The following is a 19,408-nucleotide window of genomic DNA, read 5'->3' on the forward strand; positions in this document are numbered from 1 at the left end:
TTATCTGTAACTGTTACTAGTTGGAGGATCTCATTTAGTTGTATTTGCCTGCTTTATGATGCAGAGGAAAGCGAGGAGACCTTAAAAAACACCAAAGAAATTCAGAAAAAAGCCGAAGAAAAATATGAGGTGTTGGAGAATAAAATGAAAAATGCAGAAGCTGAAAGAGAGAGAGAACTGAAGGATGCCCAGAAAAAACTAGATTGTGCCAAAACTAAAGCAGATGCTTCTAGCAAGAAAATGAAAGAGAAACAACAGGTCATTGTTTTTTTTAATAGAATTAATCTTTTCACATCAGTGTAGAACTGAAGGGTGGTAGAATACCATTGGTTGATTTGGCCTTCTTCATCGATAATCCAAAAGTGAGAGACAAGGTTGCTTGATAAATGTTTGATTTTGATAATGTTTCATTCAGGAGTGGACCAAAGCTTGTATCATGTAAGCCAAGCTGTGTTATATCAGAGACTTACTGTTGATGTTTCTGTTTGGTGATCATCTTGTTTGAAACATACACTGTGAAAGAATAATGATGACAAAGCATGTTACATTTGCAGTGTTATTCAATTGTAGACTATTTTGGATAGTTTCAAGGCTGGAATTTGAACCTATGTTTTTCTGTTTACAAAGGCTACATGCTCAATCACGTCCATATAATTTCAATATTGAAATACAATTTCACTTAAATCTGACTTTCCTTCACAGTTCTTTTTAAACCCACCTTATGATTCTACTAGTAAATATTTAGCTTTACACAAAGCCTTTTGAAAAGAACTAAAGACTATAATGGGAAAGAAGAGAAAGTAACTTTTTGTCATTAAATAATTGTTTAAAAAAAGGTTTTTACCTCTCCTAATTTATCTGCCATATAGAATTCTGTATTGTTTTTCCCTATAGGAATAAAAGGATGAAATAGTTTATGCAAAGTTCTTTGAACCCATAAAAATTGTATGTATATTTTTTAATACAGAAAAATAAATTTTTTTTCCCCTTTCTTCTTTGGAAGCAGCTTACATGTTTTCAGTAGTTGAGTAAGCTATGGTCCTTACTTGCTTGAGTATCTTATTAGTTTTGCTGACATGTGTGTAATTATTTTTCAATAGTTGGTAACTGTTGAATGCCCAGATGCTGTGTTTTTTATAGGAAGTTGAAGCTATCACCCTGGAGCTGGAGGAGCTCAGGAGAGAGCATGCATCCTATCAACAACAGCTTGAAGCTGTAAAGGAAGCTATTATATCCTATGAGGGTCAGATTGCAGTAATGGCCTCTGAGGTGGCTAAAAATGAGGTAAGAGGGATTTAACCACATCAGAGAAATACAGATGTCAGTCTGCTTCTGAAATGGTGGCTTAAAGGTGTTTGACTTCAGAGGTCTCAGTCTTTTCACCCTTGTCATGATGAGAGGGAAAATGATGATTACCAATCAGAAAGAGTCCTGAAATAGTATCACTAATTGTTTTAGTCCAGGTCTACTAGAAAATGAAAAATACCCAGTAATTTGACCAGGCAGAGTTTAAAGAAAAATTATTAACTATAATAGGAATTTGGAATGAGGTATGATTGATTGCTAAGGGGTAGAGAAAACTCTAAAGAATACATGAACAGCAGATACAGGAGCAGTCATTACCTATAAGCTGAGGCTGTGCACCCCCAGAAGGAGCAAATCTGGAAAAGAGCCCCTTTCTACCTGCAAAGCTGAGAACTGCATGTAGTTGGAGAACACATCATTGTGGCGCTCTGCTGGTGGGGCTTGATGTAGGAGGGAAACCATGCACGGGACATCTGCTGGGAAAACAGCTTCCCGGGACGCCAGGGGGCCTGGCCGCAGGGAGGTGCGTAGCCTGTGGGCCGTCTGTAAAGGCTGCTGCTGGGGTGCCGGGGGAAGCCAGGTGAGTGACGGCCTTGCCTCTGAGAAAAGCGCATCAGAGCCAAGAGGCAAAGCCCCTTCCTTCTCCAGTGTCCCCGCGGCATCCTTGGCTGATGAGGCTCATGCTGTTACACCTGGCGAGGGAGAAGTTCCCGTCTCAGAAGCCGGCGCTGAAGGGTGGATTTGGGCCGCAAGGGTTTCATGTTGTGCAGATATTTCTATTTCCTACAAATACTAGAAATGCTCCCTCATGAGTGTTGGATACCCTCTTGACCCTTTTTTTTATTTTGACCTTGAATTCTGTTTTGTTTCATTATTTCTACTCCTACTTTTTAAAACTCAGATATAATTGGCATAACATTTATATTAGTTTCAGATGTACAATATAATGGTTCAGCATTTTAATATATTGTGAAATGATCACCCCAGTAAGTCTGGTAACCATATATAATTACAGATTTTTTTCTTGTGATGAGAACTTTTTAAGATGTGCTGTCTTAGCAGCTTTGAAATATATAGTAGTAGTTATTATTAACTGCTGTCACCATGCTATACAAAGTATAATCACCTTGGTTTTTTGATACCACTTTTTTTTTTTTTTAAGTTTTCTGTTCTGTTGCAGTTAGGTACTTTTTGTAGGTCATGTTAACTAAAATGTAACAGCTTCTAACAAGGGAGTTCCATCCATTTACCTACCCTAGAGTAAAGTGTGTTTTTGCCTTTTGGCCTCCACTTTTACATTTCCTGTCACACTCTTTCCTCGAGATAATTGTTTTAATTGTTGTACTGTGCATTGTTTCCTAAAGTGGTTCTTTTCTCTTCATTCTATTTGTGGTTAAACTCGAGGGTTTTTTTATTTTTAACACATTATCAAATCAATAGCAGAACAATTTTTTAACTATTTTTGAAGATCAGGGATAAAAATGCTTTTGAGCTTTGTGTTTTGTGTTGCTGATTACCATTTCTACAGTTTCTTTTCTGCCTTGCCTTTTTGTCTCATTCCTCCATATCTTTTACCATCTTGTTTTAAAAAACTTAGATGTCATATTTTTAAAAAGAAATGTGGAAGTAAAATAAGCCACTTCTTCCTTGATCTAAATAATGATAAAATCAAAGCATATACATATTTCTATAAAGAGAATATCTATTTCTCTATGGAAAACTATAAATGGATCTCTTAGTTTGTAAATGTTCTTTTAGTCTCGATATTCTAAATTGTTTCTGTTTGCCCTCTTAGGGAGCTAAGAAGAGAAATTGCCTTCAAATTAATTATGTTCAAACAAAACTAAAAACTTTGGTTCAATCTGAAGTGATAGATATCCTTATTTTTCTCTTAACAATTGTAGATTGAAACAGTTTATACCTGTGATGCCATCTTCAATCTTTAGGTGTGAGAGAATCTTCTTCATAAACATGTTTTTGTCATGTGCTTTTGTTTTGGATTTTTTAGATGAATGCTGTGATTTAACTTCCTCCTGCAAAGGACCTTTAATGACACAAACATTATAAAGAAATTACTTATGTCATGTTCAATAACTTAACCATAATGTCAGGTATTGTTTATTGCTCAAAATTATCTTGTTTTCTAATGAGCATGCCTTAAAAAATTCCTAAATTTTTACTGATGCTTATCATCACTTCAACAGATCTATTCCTCAGAGTCTTTTAGCAAGTTGTTCTACTCTTTGTTTTCCCATACCTAAATCTGAGTTGAGCTAGGTTCTTTTTTTTTTTTTCAGATGTTTGTGTAAGTTTGTGACTTTACCAGAAAGACCTTTAAGATCTAGCAAAGAACTTTGAGGTGGAGGAGGTGAGAGTTGGTAGACTAAATCCCAGCTATAATTTTCACTTGAGAGGGAAATTGATGATAGTAAAAGAGTGAGAAGTTTTTCTCTGTGCCACAGATCTGTTTCTTCAAAACAGTTCCTCTTCCTGTTCCATATCTCTGCTGTAACCCCCGTGCTAGAACCAAACACCCTGACCTTCTGTTGCCGCTGTCAGAGGCGTTACGGCTTAGTTCTATAGAAGGGAAAGGAACAAATGCCAGCTTACCTTACTTCCACCCCCGTTCTTTGCCTTCATAATAAATGGCATTTGCGGGTCTGTCATATTATTTTGTAACCACCACCGGAATCCCACCTTTTTGAGAGACCTCACAGGAGAAATCCCAGTAACCCCTCCTCCACCTAGGTGCTAACAGTTACACTGTGTCACAGGAACTTTGTTGCCTTCCAGCAGGAACAATGCATCTCATCCCTTTTTTCCTAGTGGTGATACAAGTTTTATCTGTAAATGTGTTAGTCATTTTCATGGGAATATAAAATGTAGAAGGTTAGGTGACACATTGCCATCTTGTCTAGAAGTCTGTCGGATGATCTTTCAGTAAAGCAAAAAATGTCTCCATCTTACCTTGCTGTATGTTGTCTTGTAATTATTCATTTCAGGAGTTAGTAAATAAAGCTCAAGAAGAGGTGACCAAGCAAAAAGAAGTGATAACAGCCCAAGACAACATAGTTAAAGCTAAATATGCAGAAGTAGCAAAACACAAGGAGCAAAACAATGAATCTCAGCTTAAAATTAAGGAACTGGACCACAACATCAGCAAACACAAACGGGAGGCTGAAGATGCTGCTGCCAAGGCATGTTGGTGTTGTTCGTTTTTGTTCTTAGTCACATTTTTGCCTCTGGGCTTTTGAAATGTTCTGGTAAAGTGCTCAGTGAAGAACTTACTGTAAATGGCAGAACTACTGTGTAACAATTTTGAGGCATACAACTATGACTGCTTCTCAGCAGTCACCAAATGGCAAAAGTGTTTTATTTTTAAATTTAATTTCGGGGGCTTTATTCCCATCTCCCAAGATGTTTTAAACCAAATATTGAGTGGTCTCCCATGGAAATAACTGTTTTTTTTAATCCCCACTTGTTCATAGAACTAATTGCTAATGTATTAATAGTTGTAATATATATTCTTTATGTTATTGCAAGTTGAATTTAGGGACCTCACAGAGAAACATACATAGGGAACTTCTGAAGTAAGGACTTGGTTGGTTTAGGATGTCCTTAGCAGGATCGGTACAGTCAGTGTTCGAAGTCTCGTTTGAAATCTGACATTTTGCCAAGCAGTGTCTTTGAAGTTATCCCACAGTTTTTTCGTCACTCTTAATTAAAATTTCTTTCATGTATCACAGTAACCTAAGTACTTTAAAGAAAATGCATAGTTTTGCAGGAATTCATTGCTTAGTTAGGAGGCTTCATTTATGTGGTTTTAATAATTCACTCATCATGTTTTCTTACTGGTGTGTAACAGTTTGGTGCCTTTTAAATCTTTTTTAGCGTCATAAAAGTACAAGAGATTTAATTTCAAAAAGATTTTTCGTATGTATGAGAACATACAAAACAGTCTTCCACCCTTTTCTGTAGGAGCCATGAGTGCCTATTCAGGTTCATTACTTTGTTTAAAAAGCATTTTTTTAATGACCACATGGTAATATCCTAATATTTTATTAGTATTGATTTCCCATTTGCCTAGTAACCTAGTATTAGTGGATTCACTGAACTATTACCAATGCTAATATTACTGTTAATAGGCTTTTTCTTTTTAAATATAATTGAAAATACTAGTATTGGTGGTTGCTAAGGGATTCTGTTTACAGTTAAGTGAAGAGGGTAGAAAGAGGGACTTGCAAGCAGAACTGCTAAAAAGTCAAGTATTCTTTGAAATACATAGTTTATCAAATATTTATTGTATACTTATACCAGGCACTAAAGATACAAGAATGAGCAGCATGCCACAGAACGTGTTCATGGAGCTCACAGATGGGCAGGAAAGATAGACTAGAAGCGACCATATTACTTTGGAGTCTGGTGGTGTGACTCTACTCATGGAATTAATAAGGATGATTGACAAAGATTAGCTTTCAGCAGTCAATACCAATCTTAACCAGTTACAGTAGAAGAAAGTTTTCCTTAAGCACTATAATTAAAAATTCTTAATGGCTATATTATATGAGTATTTTACTGTACCTTGTCAAAAGAGGGTAGCAAGGGGATGGAGTCAATATTTAAGGTAATGTTTTACTTAGATTATAATTTCAAGAATTATTAGATACCAATCACTATTAGGCTTTCATGATTTTACAGTTATCTATGACTTAAATATTCGTATAAGATTAAACTTTCACAAGTTGTTTTTTTGAAGCAATAGATTGAATTTGGTAAAATCTGGAGCCTCATCTCATTATAATGGCAATGTTTACACACACCCACCCACATACACTTTTTAACTATTTCTCTGAGTTCACATTTATTTTGATGCTTAAGTAATATCTTTTTCTTTTTTTTTTGTAGCCTATCCTCTCGGTAAAAATATTCATACTTACAGGTTCACAATCAACAATGAATCTAATTTTTTTTCAAATGAGACATTGTGGGATTTTTCTCAAAAATGTTTGTAAAAATTAGTAAATATATAAGAAACTAATTTTTAAATATAGGTTTGTGAGCAATGATATTATTCCATTATCATCTTGTGGCTAGGTGTCCAAAATGTTGAAAGACTATGACTGGATTACTGCAGAAAAACACCTCTTTGGGCAACCCAACAGCACCTATGATTTCAAAGCTAACAACCCAAAAGAAGCTGGTGAGAGACTTCACAAGCTGCAAGAAATGAAGGAGAAACTAGGAAGAAATGTCAACATGAGAGCGATGAATGTACTGACTGAAGCTGAAGAGCGTGTAAGTCACTTTGCTATGACTGTGTAAAACATGAGTAGCACTGATGGTTTTATATGACCCCTGGTGTGTGTACTCAGTCGTGTCCGACTGCGGCCCATGGACTGCAGCCTGCCAGCCTCCTCTGTCCTTGGGATTCTCCAGGCAAGAATACTGAAATGGGTTGCCATTTCTGTCTCCAGCAGATATGACCCCAAGACAATTATTAGAGTCAGTCTTTGCTTTATGCTTTTGAAAATTTGTTTTGTTTTTCTTCCTTTTCAGTTATTTCTTTTCTTATTTCATTGTTTTTGTATCATTAATTATGTGTTCTGTTGTGCTTAAATGACTTTTCCACTGCTTTTCCTTTTGCTGTGAATATGTTCAAACCCTTTCTTATTTTTGGTTTAAATAAAAACACTTTGATTGTGTTAACTCCTCACATTTATATCATTTCTTTCTCTTGTCTTTTTGAAAGGCTTTGAAGAAGACTGTACAGGTTTTCCCCACTATCTAAAAAGTAGGGCATTCCTTTGAAACCCTTCCTGCCAAAATGGTATAAAGTCAAGAAGCAATTACCGTAGGGCCCTTCTTGCTAACAGATGCACAGACCAAAGTGAGATAAATGCAGATGCTCACAGACACAGTTGAAAGCCCTGGGAGGAGGCTTGATGCTGAGATGCTCAGTGTTGCTCTCGTGAGGAGCCTGATGGTGCCACTCTCACTGCTCAGGGTGTGTGCTGCTTCTGTAAGGAAGGGCTCACTGCAGAACACATGCTGAATGTTTGTGCTTTTTACCTTTTCTTGTAAAAGTAGTGATATAAAGTGAACTTTGGAAAAGTGAGGGAATACCTGTATCCTGCTCTCTGCCTCCTCACCAGTCATTCTAACCACTGTCTTCCTTTGATTCCAGTGTATTGCAAGAACCATTAAATAAGTAAATGACTAAAATTGTTATATACATTAACACTGTTTTACTAATCTGTAAATCCAGCAGCATCTTCTCTGTTTTAAGGCTCTCAGTTACTTGATGGTGTTATCCATCTCCCTTACCTTTTACAGTCTGCATGTCACTAGAAAAACCCAAAAGGGAAAGCAATTCCTATTCTTTATGGCCCCATAGGAAATAGCAATCTGAGTAATTTTATATTATGCTTTGTATCTTTAATTCTGTAAAACTCTGAATTTGTATAACAGTTAATGAGAGCGCTGTATAAGCGGTAATACCTATGAGCTCGATCACTTTTAACAAATTTTTTGGTAAAGGGTTTCTTAAAGCTGTTAATGACATTAGCATCTACAAAGAATCTATATTATGTTAGATACGAAACAGATTAATAATGCACATACTGTGATCCTTCTGTTAAATATTCCTGCTGGTTTTCGTTTCTCCATTAAAGCTTTGCAATATATGGCACATTCGTGGAAGGGAACTATTTCGTCTGAATTTGAGCTGCTTAACATCGTGAAATTTGTTTCCTTTTACTTGTTTGCTTTTATTATATAATAATAACTTGGGCTAGTTTTTTTTGTTTTTTTTTTAAATTTTACCAATTCCCATCTCCATACCAGAGAGGAAGGGCCTATATTGTTGATCATTGGTTTGCCTTTTGTTTTTTTGTTACTGTATTTTGGGTCACCACATGTAAGAAAATATATGGAATTATGCAAGGAACAGTATAAAAGTGTGGCCAAGCTCCTAAAACCTTTTCTCCACAAAGGAGAGGGATAGTAAGGAAACTAGCAAGACTGGCTGGAGTTTTTCAGGGAGAATATGAAGCCGCCTTGACATTCGAGGCTGTGAGGAGAAATAAGTTAAAAGGATGTTTAGAAAGTTCTGTTGCTCCTCATGGTTTGATTATCCCTCTGTAGCCTCCCTCAAAATTTTTTCAGTAAATTTCTTCATTAAGCAGAGAAGGCCACTCAGATGTTGGAGTGGAAACGTGAGGCTCCAGTTATGTCTGAAGCAGAGGAAGAACAGTTCAGGGGCCATAAGGCTACAGGGAGCTTGTGTTCACGAAACTGAAAATGAGGCCATATGGCTGGAGCCTAGGGAGGACTGTGTTGCCAAAAGTTCAGAGATAAATAGGAGCCAGATTATGTAGGACTTTATACATCGTGGCAAAGAGTTAAAAAAGTTAAACCTTTATGTCACTGCTAAGACTGACCTTGCATGCAAGGCTACTTTTGAGTTTACATGACAGATATTCCTTTCTTTGCCTTGACTCCTGGGTAGATAGGGAATATAAGTGGAGTCAAAATGTTTCAAGAGTTTGTGCTATAAATTCTCAACTATAGTAATTGAATTTTACATATAGATATATTTACTTTCCTCAGTTTGGCTTATGTTGTAACTCAATGTAGTGTATCTTTTTGGTAAGAAGGAGTTGTATGTATTGCATATAAAAATAATAAAATCTCTTTATTCTTGACTGAAGCCTAAAATAGAAATTTTTTAGTTTTCTCAATTAAGTCTGCTTTTTATCTTACTAGTATAATGACTTGATGAAGAAGAAGAGAATTGTAGAAAATGACAAATCCAAAATCCTGGCAACTATAGAAGACCTGGACCAGAAGAAAAACCAAGCCATAAATATTGCTTGGCAAAAGGTATTTGAACCCAAAATATTATCATTTATTCTGTATGAGGCAAAGATGGAAGATGACGTCATGTTAATAGCATTGTATTCTAAGATAAATCTGAAGCAACAACTTTGTGTTTGAATGAGGCACATACTCATACCTTAATTAAAACCTTGTAGGCTTTTTAAAGCATTTTGTCCTTTTGGACTTTACTACTGATTTGCAAAGATTTGTGTGTCACTCCATCATACTCTCATCGTCTGCTTGTCTGGTTCTTAAGCTATATTAAGTTAACTTTGTAGATTTCTCCATTTTTCTTTCTTCCATCACTTGCTCACTCTGGCTTACCTTTGAAAGGGACAGTATTTGCCCTCTTTCTCATGAGATCATAGGTTCTAATATTGGACAGTATTCTAAGGTTTCTTCCAAATATCTGCCATACCCTTTACTCATCCTCCGCTTAAAACTGGAAGCATTATCTGTTTCACATTGCAGAAGTGCTGATTGTTGGAATACCTGTCCAAAGGACCCGTTCAGTTAACCTCTTCACTTTCTCTTGCCGTGACTTGTAGAGGTCAAATAGAGCTAAGAATATTTCTATAGCAAGATTGTATTCCACTTACAAATTATTGTGTTTCAGAATTCATAAGTATTATACATTCTTAGGTTTTTTAGCAAATCACTTTTATAATGTTAGATTAATAATTATAAAATGTTATTTTTATGTAAGTATAATTTATTAACAGACCATTTGCTCTTATTTACATGAATTATCTTAATAATTTTGATAATTATCTCTATTTTATAAATGAAGAAACTAAAGCTTAGAAAGTTGAAATTAGCCTAAGATCCTAATAGTCAAAATGTAGGAAAACTGGAATTCTCTTTCCCTAAATTAGAACTTAAGTTAAAATTACCTTTTGTTGCTCTTTAGGAATTAGAACTGGTTAATTGGGAAGTCAGTATTTCCAGGATTCATATTCAACAGAATCCCAATTAACCATTTTGGTTTTGTTTTATGACAACTTCAACAGATTTCAAGGTTCCTTACTGTTATTTCTAGTTCTCTGGCTGCATAGATTTGTCTCCTTTAGCATAATCATTAGCTTCTGTAAAGTTTTCCTACCATAACAAAAGACTGCTAATCAGAAGCTTTCATAGATGCTGTGCTGTTTGGCATTTTAGCAAGCCTGGGCCTCTAGGATTTAACTGAGCACCTTATCACTTTTTCTCTTTTTAATTTTGCAGGAACTTTATTTTTTATAATGGCAGAATAGTTGTCTTTTTCATTTGCATTATTTTTCCTGCTCTACAACTTATTTTCAGTGTTCCATCTCCCTGTAGTATTTCTGTCATTTAAAAAATGCTTGCAAAAAGTTGGCCCCAGTATCCTTGTACAACATTCGGATTTAACACTAGACCTGAGATTCTGTCTCTTGGTTTCCCCATGGTTGCTGGATTTAATTCAAGTACAAATTTATATTTTAAACTGATTTTTCTCCAGCCTCCAAAGTTCTCCCAAACCAAGTAAATTTACTGAGTGCTTATTATATATGTCAGACAGTATTCTTCTATTAATTTTCCCACTTAATTCTCAACAGTAACCTAATGAGATAGGTATTATTATCAGCATTCCATCCTTCCTTATGGCTTTAAGTGTACTTCCTTCACAACACCAGAGTATTTTAGAAACTGGTTGTATTTTTGTTTCCTTCTTAACCTCATTGGATTTTCAATATTCAGCTTATTTCCTGTCTATGATAGGGCTGTATTCTTCTCTACCTATTAACTGATAAGATTGTCTTTTCCCTTTTGAATAATCCACGTGGGATCCCATGGTCATCTTTTGGATTTATTAGCATTTCACTGTCTTAATTTTAAGCTGCCTTTCTCCTGTCTGGACAAAAATATTTAAGTGTTTATAAACTATACGTTATCTTCCATCTTTCCCCCATAAAAAGAGTGGACCTCTCCCCATTGTAATGAACTTTGTGTAGCTCTGGAAGTCTATCCCAGATAAAACTAGAATCTACTTTCTCTGTGTAGGCTATTAGCATTTGTGGAGTTGTTCTTAAAATATGTGTTCCTTAGCAAATTTATATTTAGGAGACTGTTTAAGTCTAGGAGATTTCCTTATTACTACAGATATTCATAAAATATGTATTTGCACTTGAATTTTATACTCGAATGTGGAGAATTTGGCTGTCATATATGTTTGTGGGGGGGGAGTGGCAGTGTGCATGCATGTATACACTCAATTTTGTCTGGTGAACCTCTAAGATTATTAGTCATGTCTGAAGACAGATGGCTGAATTCTCAAGTCAGTGATCAAGTGTGTATGCACAGAAATTACTCAGTTACAGCCTACAATATTGGTCCTAAATCTCTGTGTAATCTCCTGCTGCAACTTAACAGGGATAGGTCAAGTAGCTTCTTCAGCCTTTTTCTTTTGGGGCTCAGTCCTGTTCCTGCCCCTTGACAATCTGTGAGAAGTATAGAAAAGAACATTTTATTTTATGCCTCTTTTTCTCCTAGACTTCACTGATCTTAAGGTTTTTAAAGTTAGCTGATAATGACAGGCCTGTCTTACCATATCAGTCAACAGAAAACAAATTATACGAAAAAAAGTGTTTGTTTTTCTCCTCCAGCTGAAAGTTCAATCTCCTATATTATGCAATTGTGTGTCTCTGAGGATTCCTGCAACCATGGCCACCTGTTGTATCAAAACTTCGTCTTAGTGTTAGAGGTATAGCCTGTAGTTTCCCCTCAAAGTTTGAGCAAAGCTCAGTAAATTATTTCTGTAAAGAGACACACAAATACATCACAGCCGTATACTCTTGTTGCAACCACTGGACTCTAATGTTTCTATGTTGTGTTGCTAGCAGCTATAGACAATCACGAGTGACTGGGCATGACCAGATTTGTCATATGGACCATAATTTGCCAACCTCAAAACAAGAGTAACAGATAACAAAATTCACCTGCTGGTTTGCAAGTATACGTGTCATTTGATTTTTCTTGGAAAACGTTCTATGATATAAATCATTTTTTCATCCAGGTGAACAAGGACTTTGGGTCTATTTTTTCTACTCTTTTGCCTGGTGCTAACGCCATGCTTGCACCACCGGAAGGGCAGACAGTGCTGGATGGTCTGGAGTTTAAGGTTGCCTTAGGAAATACTTGGAAAGAAAACCTAACTGAACTTAGTGGTGGTCAGAGGTAAGTGAGTAATCCCTTTGAAATAATTCCTCTTATTTTATTATAATCCATCAACTCGTCACCTCCCAATTTTATTTCAGATTTGCTTTTCTATATTTGCATGTGGAATTTAAGGACTCTAATCTGTGAAACTATAAATTCTGAGTAGAACACTTGATTAAAATGATAGGCAACAAAGTAGAAATAAGGATTAGCATCTACATAATACTAGACCAAATACATGAGAAACAATTATTTTCAGATACTAGAAAATGAATGACCCAGGAGTAAGGTCCTGAGAGAAAAGAAACAAAATGCTGAGTCCAGTGTTTACTCTAGGTTTCTCCCTAGGAGTAATTTCTTGATTGCAGATGCAGGGAGGGAAACCCACACAAAGCCCAGTAATCTTACTAAATGAAGGAACATTAGAATTTGGGGAAGGCCCAGGGAAATGCATCGTGGCATTATATTTGCACCATCCCTAAAGTGAAGGCTGTTCTAGACACACCTTAGCAAAGGTTAATTGCAGGCCTAACGCTATTAAAAGACCAACCACAAAGTTGAGACTGTAAACAACATAATCACAGTGTTCAGCGTCTAATAAACACTAGTAGGCAGAACTCAAGAAAATGTGATTTATAACTTAGAGGAGAAAGAGACCCAGAAGTGACAGGTGATGAAACTAGCAGACAGGAAGTTAAAAGAGAGTTACATTAAGTATTTCCAAAGATTACAAGCTGAGAGAAATGGAAACTATTAAAGAAGATTCCACTGAAACTTCTAGAGATTAAAAAAAAAAAACCTGAAAGGAAAAGTTCTCTGCCTGAGATTGATAACAAATTCAACATTAAAAAGAACATAAGTGAATTTGAAAACATAGCAATAAACTATTAAAGTTAAACTGAGAAAGAGCTTCAGTGACCTGTGGGGCAGTAACATACATATTATTGGAATTTCAAAGAGAGGAAGAGGTAAAACAAGATAGTTGAAGAAATAACAGCCCCAGATTTTCCAGATTTGATGAGTTCTGTTAATCCACATACTTGATTTCTGTGAACCCCAGGTAAGATAAAGTGAAGTCGGTCAGTCGTGTCCGACTCTTTGTGACCCCGTGAACTGTGTAGCCCACCAGCCTCCTCCGTCCATGGAATTTTCCAGGCAAGAATACTGGAGTGGGTTGCCATTTCCTTCTTCAGGGGATCTTCCTGACCCAACGATTGAACCCAGGTCTGCCGCATTGCAGGCAGACACTTTACCATCTGAGCCACCAGGGAAGCCCAGGTAGGATAAGGGGTGGCCAAATGCTAAAGAATCTGCCTGTAATGCAGAAGAGCTGGGTTGATCACTGGGTCAGGAAAATCCCTTGGAAAAGGAATGGCTGCCCACTCCAGTATTCTTGCCTGGAGAATTCCAGGGACAGAGGAGCCTGGCATGTCACAGTCCATGGGGTGGCAAAGAGTCAGATACCACTGAGCAACTAACACTTCACATTTCACTTTCACATGTAAGATAAATGTATATACTCGCTTCCTACACATACAATAACACAGCAAAGCATGTCATATATAGTTGCTGAAAACCAAGCATCAGGAGAAAAAAAATCCTAAAAGCAGCCAGAGGTAAAAGGCTCATTAAATGCCAAGGAACAAAGATAAGAATGATTAGACTTCTTGTCAAAAACTATGCAAGCCAGAAATCTGGAACAACATCTATAAAGTGCTAAAAGAAAAATGTGATAACCTAGACTTCTGTATGTAGAAATATTCTTCATGTTGAAGGCAATATATGTTTTCAGAAAAACAAAAGGTGGAAGCATTTAATTCCAGCAGAACTGTACAAGTTCTCTGGTTAAAAGGAAAATGGTGCCAAATGGAAACCTGGGTCTACATAACAATGAAGAGTACTGGAAATAATATGTTCTGGACTTCAGGAAAGTTTCTCCAACCTTACACAGTGATTCAGACAGCATACTGAGAGAAACTTTAGAAGATCATTTGGCCTAACTCCTTACTTGCAGAGAGCCAAATGATTAAAACCCCCTGAGAGAAAATTGTGAATATTCATATAATTGAAGATGTGTATTAATTTTATATTTTCCCCCTGCAGGATGTACAGTCCATACTCCTTGATTGCTCTCATATGCTCTTTGCTGCCATGGAACTCTTCTCCTTTGGATGTAGAAAATACTAAGATCTGTTCATTTCTCTTATGAGATCTTTTGTCATTTTTATGAATAGAATAGCAGTCCACTCCTTATTTTTCATTATTGATAAAATTCCTAAATGTTCTAAGAGTCAGAAAAAACAGCTTCTGCTGCCTGGTCAATCAAAATTGAATTCCACAGTATAGATTCCAACATCTTTTAATTGTTTTTGCCAAAGTCCTAGAAAAAATTTTTGAGGAAAATAGAGAATATTTGCTTATTTTCTTACTGGAACCTAAAAATTATTTCCATAATTAAGACAATATAAACTTATTTTCACATATACCACAGTCTAGCATATTAGTTTAACCCTTGGTGAGCCTTTTTTTTTCCTCCTGAATGATTAAGTTGAAAGCTTGATGCCTTAAATATTCGGCACAGAGAAAGCCATTGAAAAGCAGTTTTAGGTCGCTTTAATGACCTCAGCTACCCTGTAGGGTAGAGGTCAGCTTGCTTGCTTTTTATTGTACTGTTTCATTCCTTTCCTTTGCTAGAAAATTTGGTTTCACCTTCCTAGACCCCCTCTTCTTCTACACACATTCTTCCCCCACTTACATGTTTCTTAATAAATACCCTATTGGAATACAGGAAGCATTAGACTATTTAGTGCTGCATGCTAGAAGATATTTGAAGTTATAGAGTTAAGTGTATTACAGCTGTTACTGTAATTTTAATTCTGTTTTTAAGTAATTATAAATGTTTTACATTACAGTAAATAAAGATTTTTAATGAAATGCTTAAGAAAAAATATTATGAGAAGTATTGTATTTCTTCATACCAGATTAGAACAAAATCTGTTACAATTAAAAGGGATAGAAAAGAACTGAAAAAGAGTTTTGGGGAAGGAAAGGAAAAACTATTAACAGTAATATGATGTCTCTTAAGATTAGATGCTAAATTTAACATAATTATCTGACAAGAAAGAAGAATATATAACTGTTCTATTCAAAATAACACTCATTGAAGAGAGGGAAGAATGGAAAGCTAAACTAAAAGAAACACTTTAATACAACAAAAGTTTTCAAGTTTGAAACTTTTAAGATTATTTTTTCTATAACTATCTTCCAGCTAAATCAGCACTATTCATAATAATAGGATACCAGATTTGCTTCAGCGCTTTGGTAAAAAGTGGTAAAATCAAGTTTTGACGGTATTTCTTTCGGCCTTCTTTTCTTAGGTCTTTAGTGGCTCTGTCATTAATCCTGTCCATGCTCCTTTTCAAACCTGCCCCAATCTACATCCTGGATGAGGTCGATGCAGCCTTGGATCTTTCTCATACTCAGAATATTGGACATATGCTACGTACTCATTTCACACATTCTCAGGTAAGAACCAAAAAGAGGCTCAGAATAGTTCTAAGATTTGTTTTTCTAAAACTATTCTTTAGTAGTTGTCAATATATATGAGGAATTTAGGATTGAGGAATACCAAGGTGTTGTATATCTCTTTAAATATATAATTCTATTCAAATGGTTCCAGAAGGAAAGAGGCTTTCATCTCTTATTAAAGAAAGAGCCTGGAATTATAATTGCAGGTTACAGCATGAAGAGGAATCTATTTTTTTTGTCACTTGGAATTATTTAGGTTACTTATTTTCTGTAGCTAGCTGCCAGAAGATGCACAATCAAAACAAGACTATTTCCAAAGATGTACCTGGAAAATATATCAGAAAGTCATGTGTTGCTTGATGGATACTCTTCATTCCTCCTAAAAAGCAGAGAAAAACCCTTGAAGCTAAAAACAGTTCTTTATTGAACTGTTGCTGCAGTAACTAGGGCTACCAAATACGATTATATAGATAAAGCATTGAACAGTTCTGGGGGGCTTCGCTTATAGTTATCATAGATTGTGTATTTATTATGGCATTTTTTAGCAGATAACAGTGGCATTTAGAGCTAGCAATAAGACAGTTGATACTAACTGGAGAAGATAGCAACAAGCAGTCAGCCAGCAGGAAGTAGTAACTTGGGTAATGAAGCACTCACAGTAAAATTAAGAGACTCCTAAAACTGCATATGGAAAGAATTCATTTAGGTGCCTAATGATAACTATTTATTATGTGCATTTGCTTGGAGCCCAGCATTTAAAGAGATAACAAAATCAAATTTTTTCCAAATGATTCTTAACTGCAGTATAAAAAGAGCGAACTTCAAGGATGCTACAATTTTTTATGTTTTCCTTTTTCCCTTAAGTTCATTGTGGTATCCCTAAAAGAAGGTATGTTCAACAACGCAAACGTCCTTTTCAAAACCAAGTTTGTGGATGGTGTTTCTACCGTAGCCAGATTTACTCAGTGTCAAAACGGAAAAGTTCCAAAGGAAAACGAATCCAAGGCAAGAAGACACAAATGATCACATATGGAAGTTAAAAGTAAAGATTCACTCCTTCACCTGGACCTGTTTTTTAAATATACACTCTATAAGAACTTGGGATTCATGTTGTTTATATAAAAATTTAATATTGTTACCTAGCCCATTTTCTCTTCCTTATATAATCACTTATAACAGCATAAATTCCTCTTTTCTGAATCAGTGTTAACTATGGTCCAATTACTGTAATTGTGATTTTATGTGTGTCACCAAATGTTTTTTCTTACACAAGTCTTTTCTATATTAGGGAGCCTGAGATACATAGTTGGTGGTAGATTTTGTATGGAAGAGCAAAATTACCAAGAAGCAGATGAAATTAAATTATAGAATAAATATAGCTGATAATCAGCTTTTAATAATTAGCTAATTCCTAAGGTAATATTAGTGTTTTCTGTCGCTAATAATGTCATTCAGGTGAGGAAGAATCATATAGCATGTGGCTGGACCAACAGAGGGAACACAGAGAAAGCTGCGAGGCATGCACTGAGCTGTTTGTGTTTAGTTCCTTGAGGACAGTGCCAGGTCTCTGATTTAGACTCAAATAGAAAGCAGATCTTAAACAGATTCCTGTTATTTTAATGATGTTTGACTATTATATTATGCTTAGTAATTGGCCTATGCAGTCTTTTTTTTTTATCTTTATGAGTATTTTAATAAGAGCTTGGGAGAAAGGTACCCTCTGCTTGCTGTTCTCTGATGCAGGTTTATCTGAAGTCTCCTAATATGGTCAGAGATTTTGTTAGCCTTTTCATAATCCAATCAATAACAGTCTATTGGTGAGTGAGAATATAGGAGCCAGCAGACTAAACGAAAGTAATCTTTTTCTTTTAGTCAGATACATATATAAATAAATAGATTCATCTGTTCTACCAAAAGGACTCAAAATTTGATGACTATTTCTTAGTGTCCTCTGTTTTCCAATTCAGAACGATGAATTTCCTTTTAAGACTTCAAAAGATGGCGCTAACAAACAGCATAAGAATACCATTGATAAGATTCTTAGTACCTCAGTATATCCCTAGAACCATGTCTTCCAGACTCCACATCTTGAAAGTTCTGGCGTGGTTTAACCTGACCTCAGGCAAGTTATTCTGGCCCCACATTTCTTCTTACCACTGAGTTTTTGTTCCTTTTTGGTATCCTTTTCCTAGTATAGACTCATACTTCCTGGCCTTGGGTTTAATATTTCTCATCCTTCATCCTCATACATAGCTGAGGATGTCAGGTAACACCCAGGTAACTGATACTGTGGGGCACATTGGAAAGATTGAATATGGAATTCGTTCTGTCCTCTGTTGGAGGAGGAGACAAAGCTATAGATGCTGAGTTATAGGAAAGCCCAGTATTGTATACAGTAGACGTAAGGATGGTGGTGGTGGTTTAGTCGCTAAGTCGTGTCCAACTGTTGTGACCCCATGAACTGTAGCCCGTCAGTTTCATGAGATTTCTTTCCAGATGTACTGCAAATTGTTTGCCAAAAAGAATTAATTCACACTGTTGTCAATATAGTGTACCTGTTGACTCCAACCTGGTCAGCAGTGGCTGTTAATTATAATGCTTCTAATTTACTAGTTATAAAATGGTATTTAATTTCTATATTAATTATAATTTTGTAAGTAATTTGTAGGATTGACTATTTTACCATATGTGCTAATTTTCTTTCCTCTGCCAACAAATTTTCTATTTGTTTGCTTTTCCAATTTTTGTCTATGTATATAATCTTGCTTTTTGATGGAAATTCTCTAATGTATTAAACTTTTGTGAGTAATGTTGTCATTATTCTTTAATTAGAGGGAACACATTAAGGGGAATGGGAACATTTGTTTCACAATAATATGAGTAACTAGTATTTGAGCTTTTTCTATACATCAGACACTGTATTCATTCATGTTTTCACACTTAATTCTCATAATAGTCCAGGGAGGTAAATACTGTTATCATTAGCACTGTATAACTGAGGAAACTCAATTGAGCCGCGAGGTTAAGAAACTTGCCCATGGTGTTAATACAGTTATTGACTAGCAAAATACAGATCTTACTGTTAGTCTCCAGAACCTATTTATACACTACCTCTCTGATAGCTTGAACATCTGCATTTGTTATACATAGTAAATTTACGAGATGTCTGGATGACTAATATACACCATGTGAAACTTAGGGAAAAACCTCCAACACTCAAAGAAAGGATTCCTTGCATTTTTGTTATTGGCGTTTCAGGTATGTTAACAGCAAATTCCAAAGCAAAGATGAGAGAATCCCTCTTCTACAGTATATGGTGGAGTAATTTAACAGGCCAACACTCCCACAGTCATGTCATTTGCAAAGTAAGGAAGTAGCTTCTTTTTTAATCTGTTATCTTTTTTATTCTCCTGCCTTATTACACTGGCTTGAACTTTCAGCTCCACGTTGTATGTAAGAGTGATGCAAGCTGGCATATTTGCCTTTTTCTCAGAATTAGGAAGAAAGCTTTTCAGTGTTT

At 35.7% G+C, this 19,408-nt stretch overlaps 1 protein-coding gene across 1 annotated transcript in view; it reads left to right on the forward strand.

Annotated features, from left to right (window-relative positions):
* SMC2 (structural maintenance of chromosomes 2) overlaps positions 1–18,697 on the forward strand; it is a 49,171-nt gene extending 30,474 nt beyond the window's left edge. Inside the window, exons 18-25 of the mRNA XM_065947066.1 lie at positions 65–258; positions 1,141–1,284; positions 4,308–4,502; positions 6,400–6,600; positions 9,070–9,186; positions 12,218–12,378; positions 15,738–15,885; positions 16,753–18,697. Of these exons, the coding sequence (XP_065803138.1) occupies positions 65–258; positions 1,141–1,284; positions 4,308–4,502; positions 6,400–6,600; positions 9,070–9,186; positions 12,218–12,378; positions 15,738–15,885; positions 16,753–16,911 (1,319 nt within the window). The 3' untranslated portion in view covers positions 16,912–18,697. The remainder of the gene's footprint in view (positions 1–64; positions 259–1,140; positions 1,285–4,307; positions 4,503–6,399; positions 6,601–9,069; positions 9,187–12,217; positions 12,379–15,737; positions 15,886–16,752) is intronic.
* The last annotated feature ends 711 nt before the right edge of the window (positions 18,698–19,408 follow it).

The sequence above is a fragment of the Muntiacus reevesi genome, chromosome 10 (assembly GCF_963930625.1).
Source record: "Muntiacus reevesi chromosome 10, mMunRee1.1, whole genome shotgun sequence".
Taxonomy (NCBI): domain Eukaryota; kingdom Metazoa; phylum Chordata; class Mammalia; order Artiodactyla; family Cervidae; genus Muntiacus; species Muntiacus reevesi.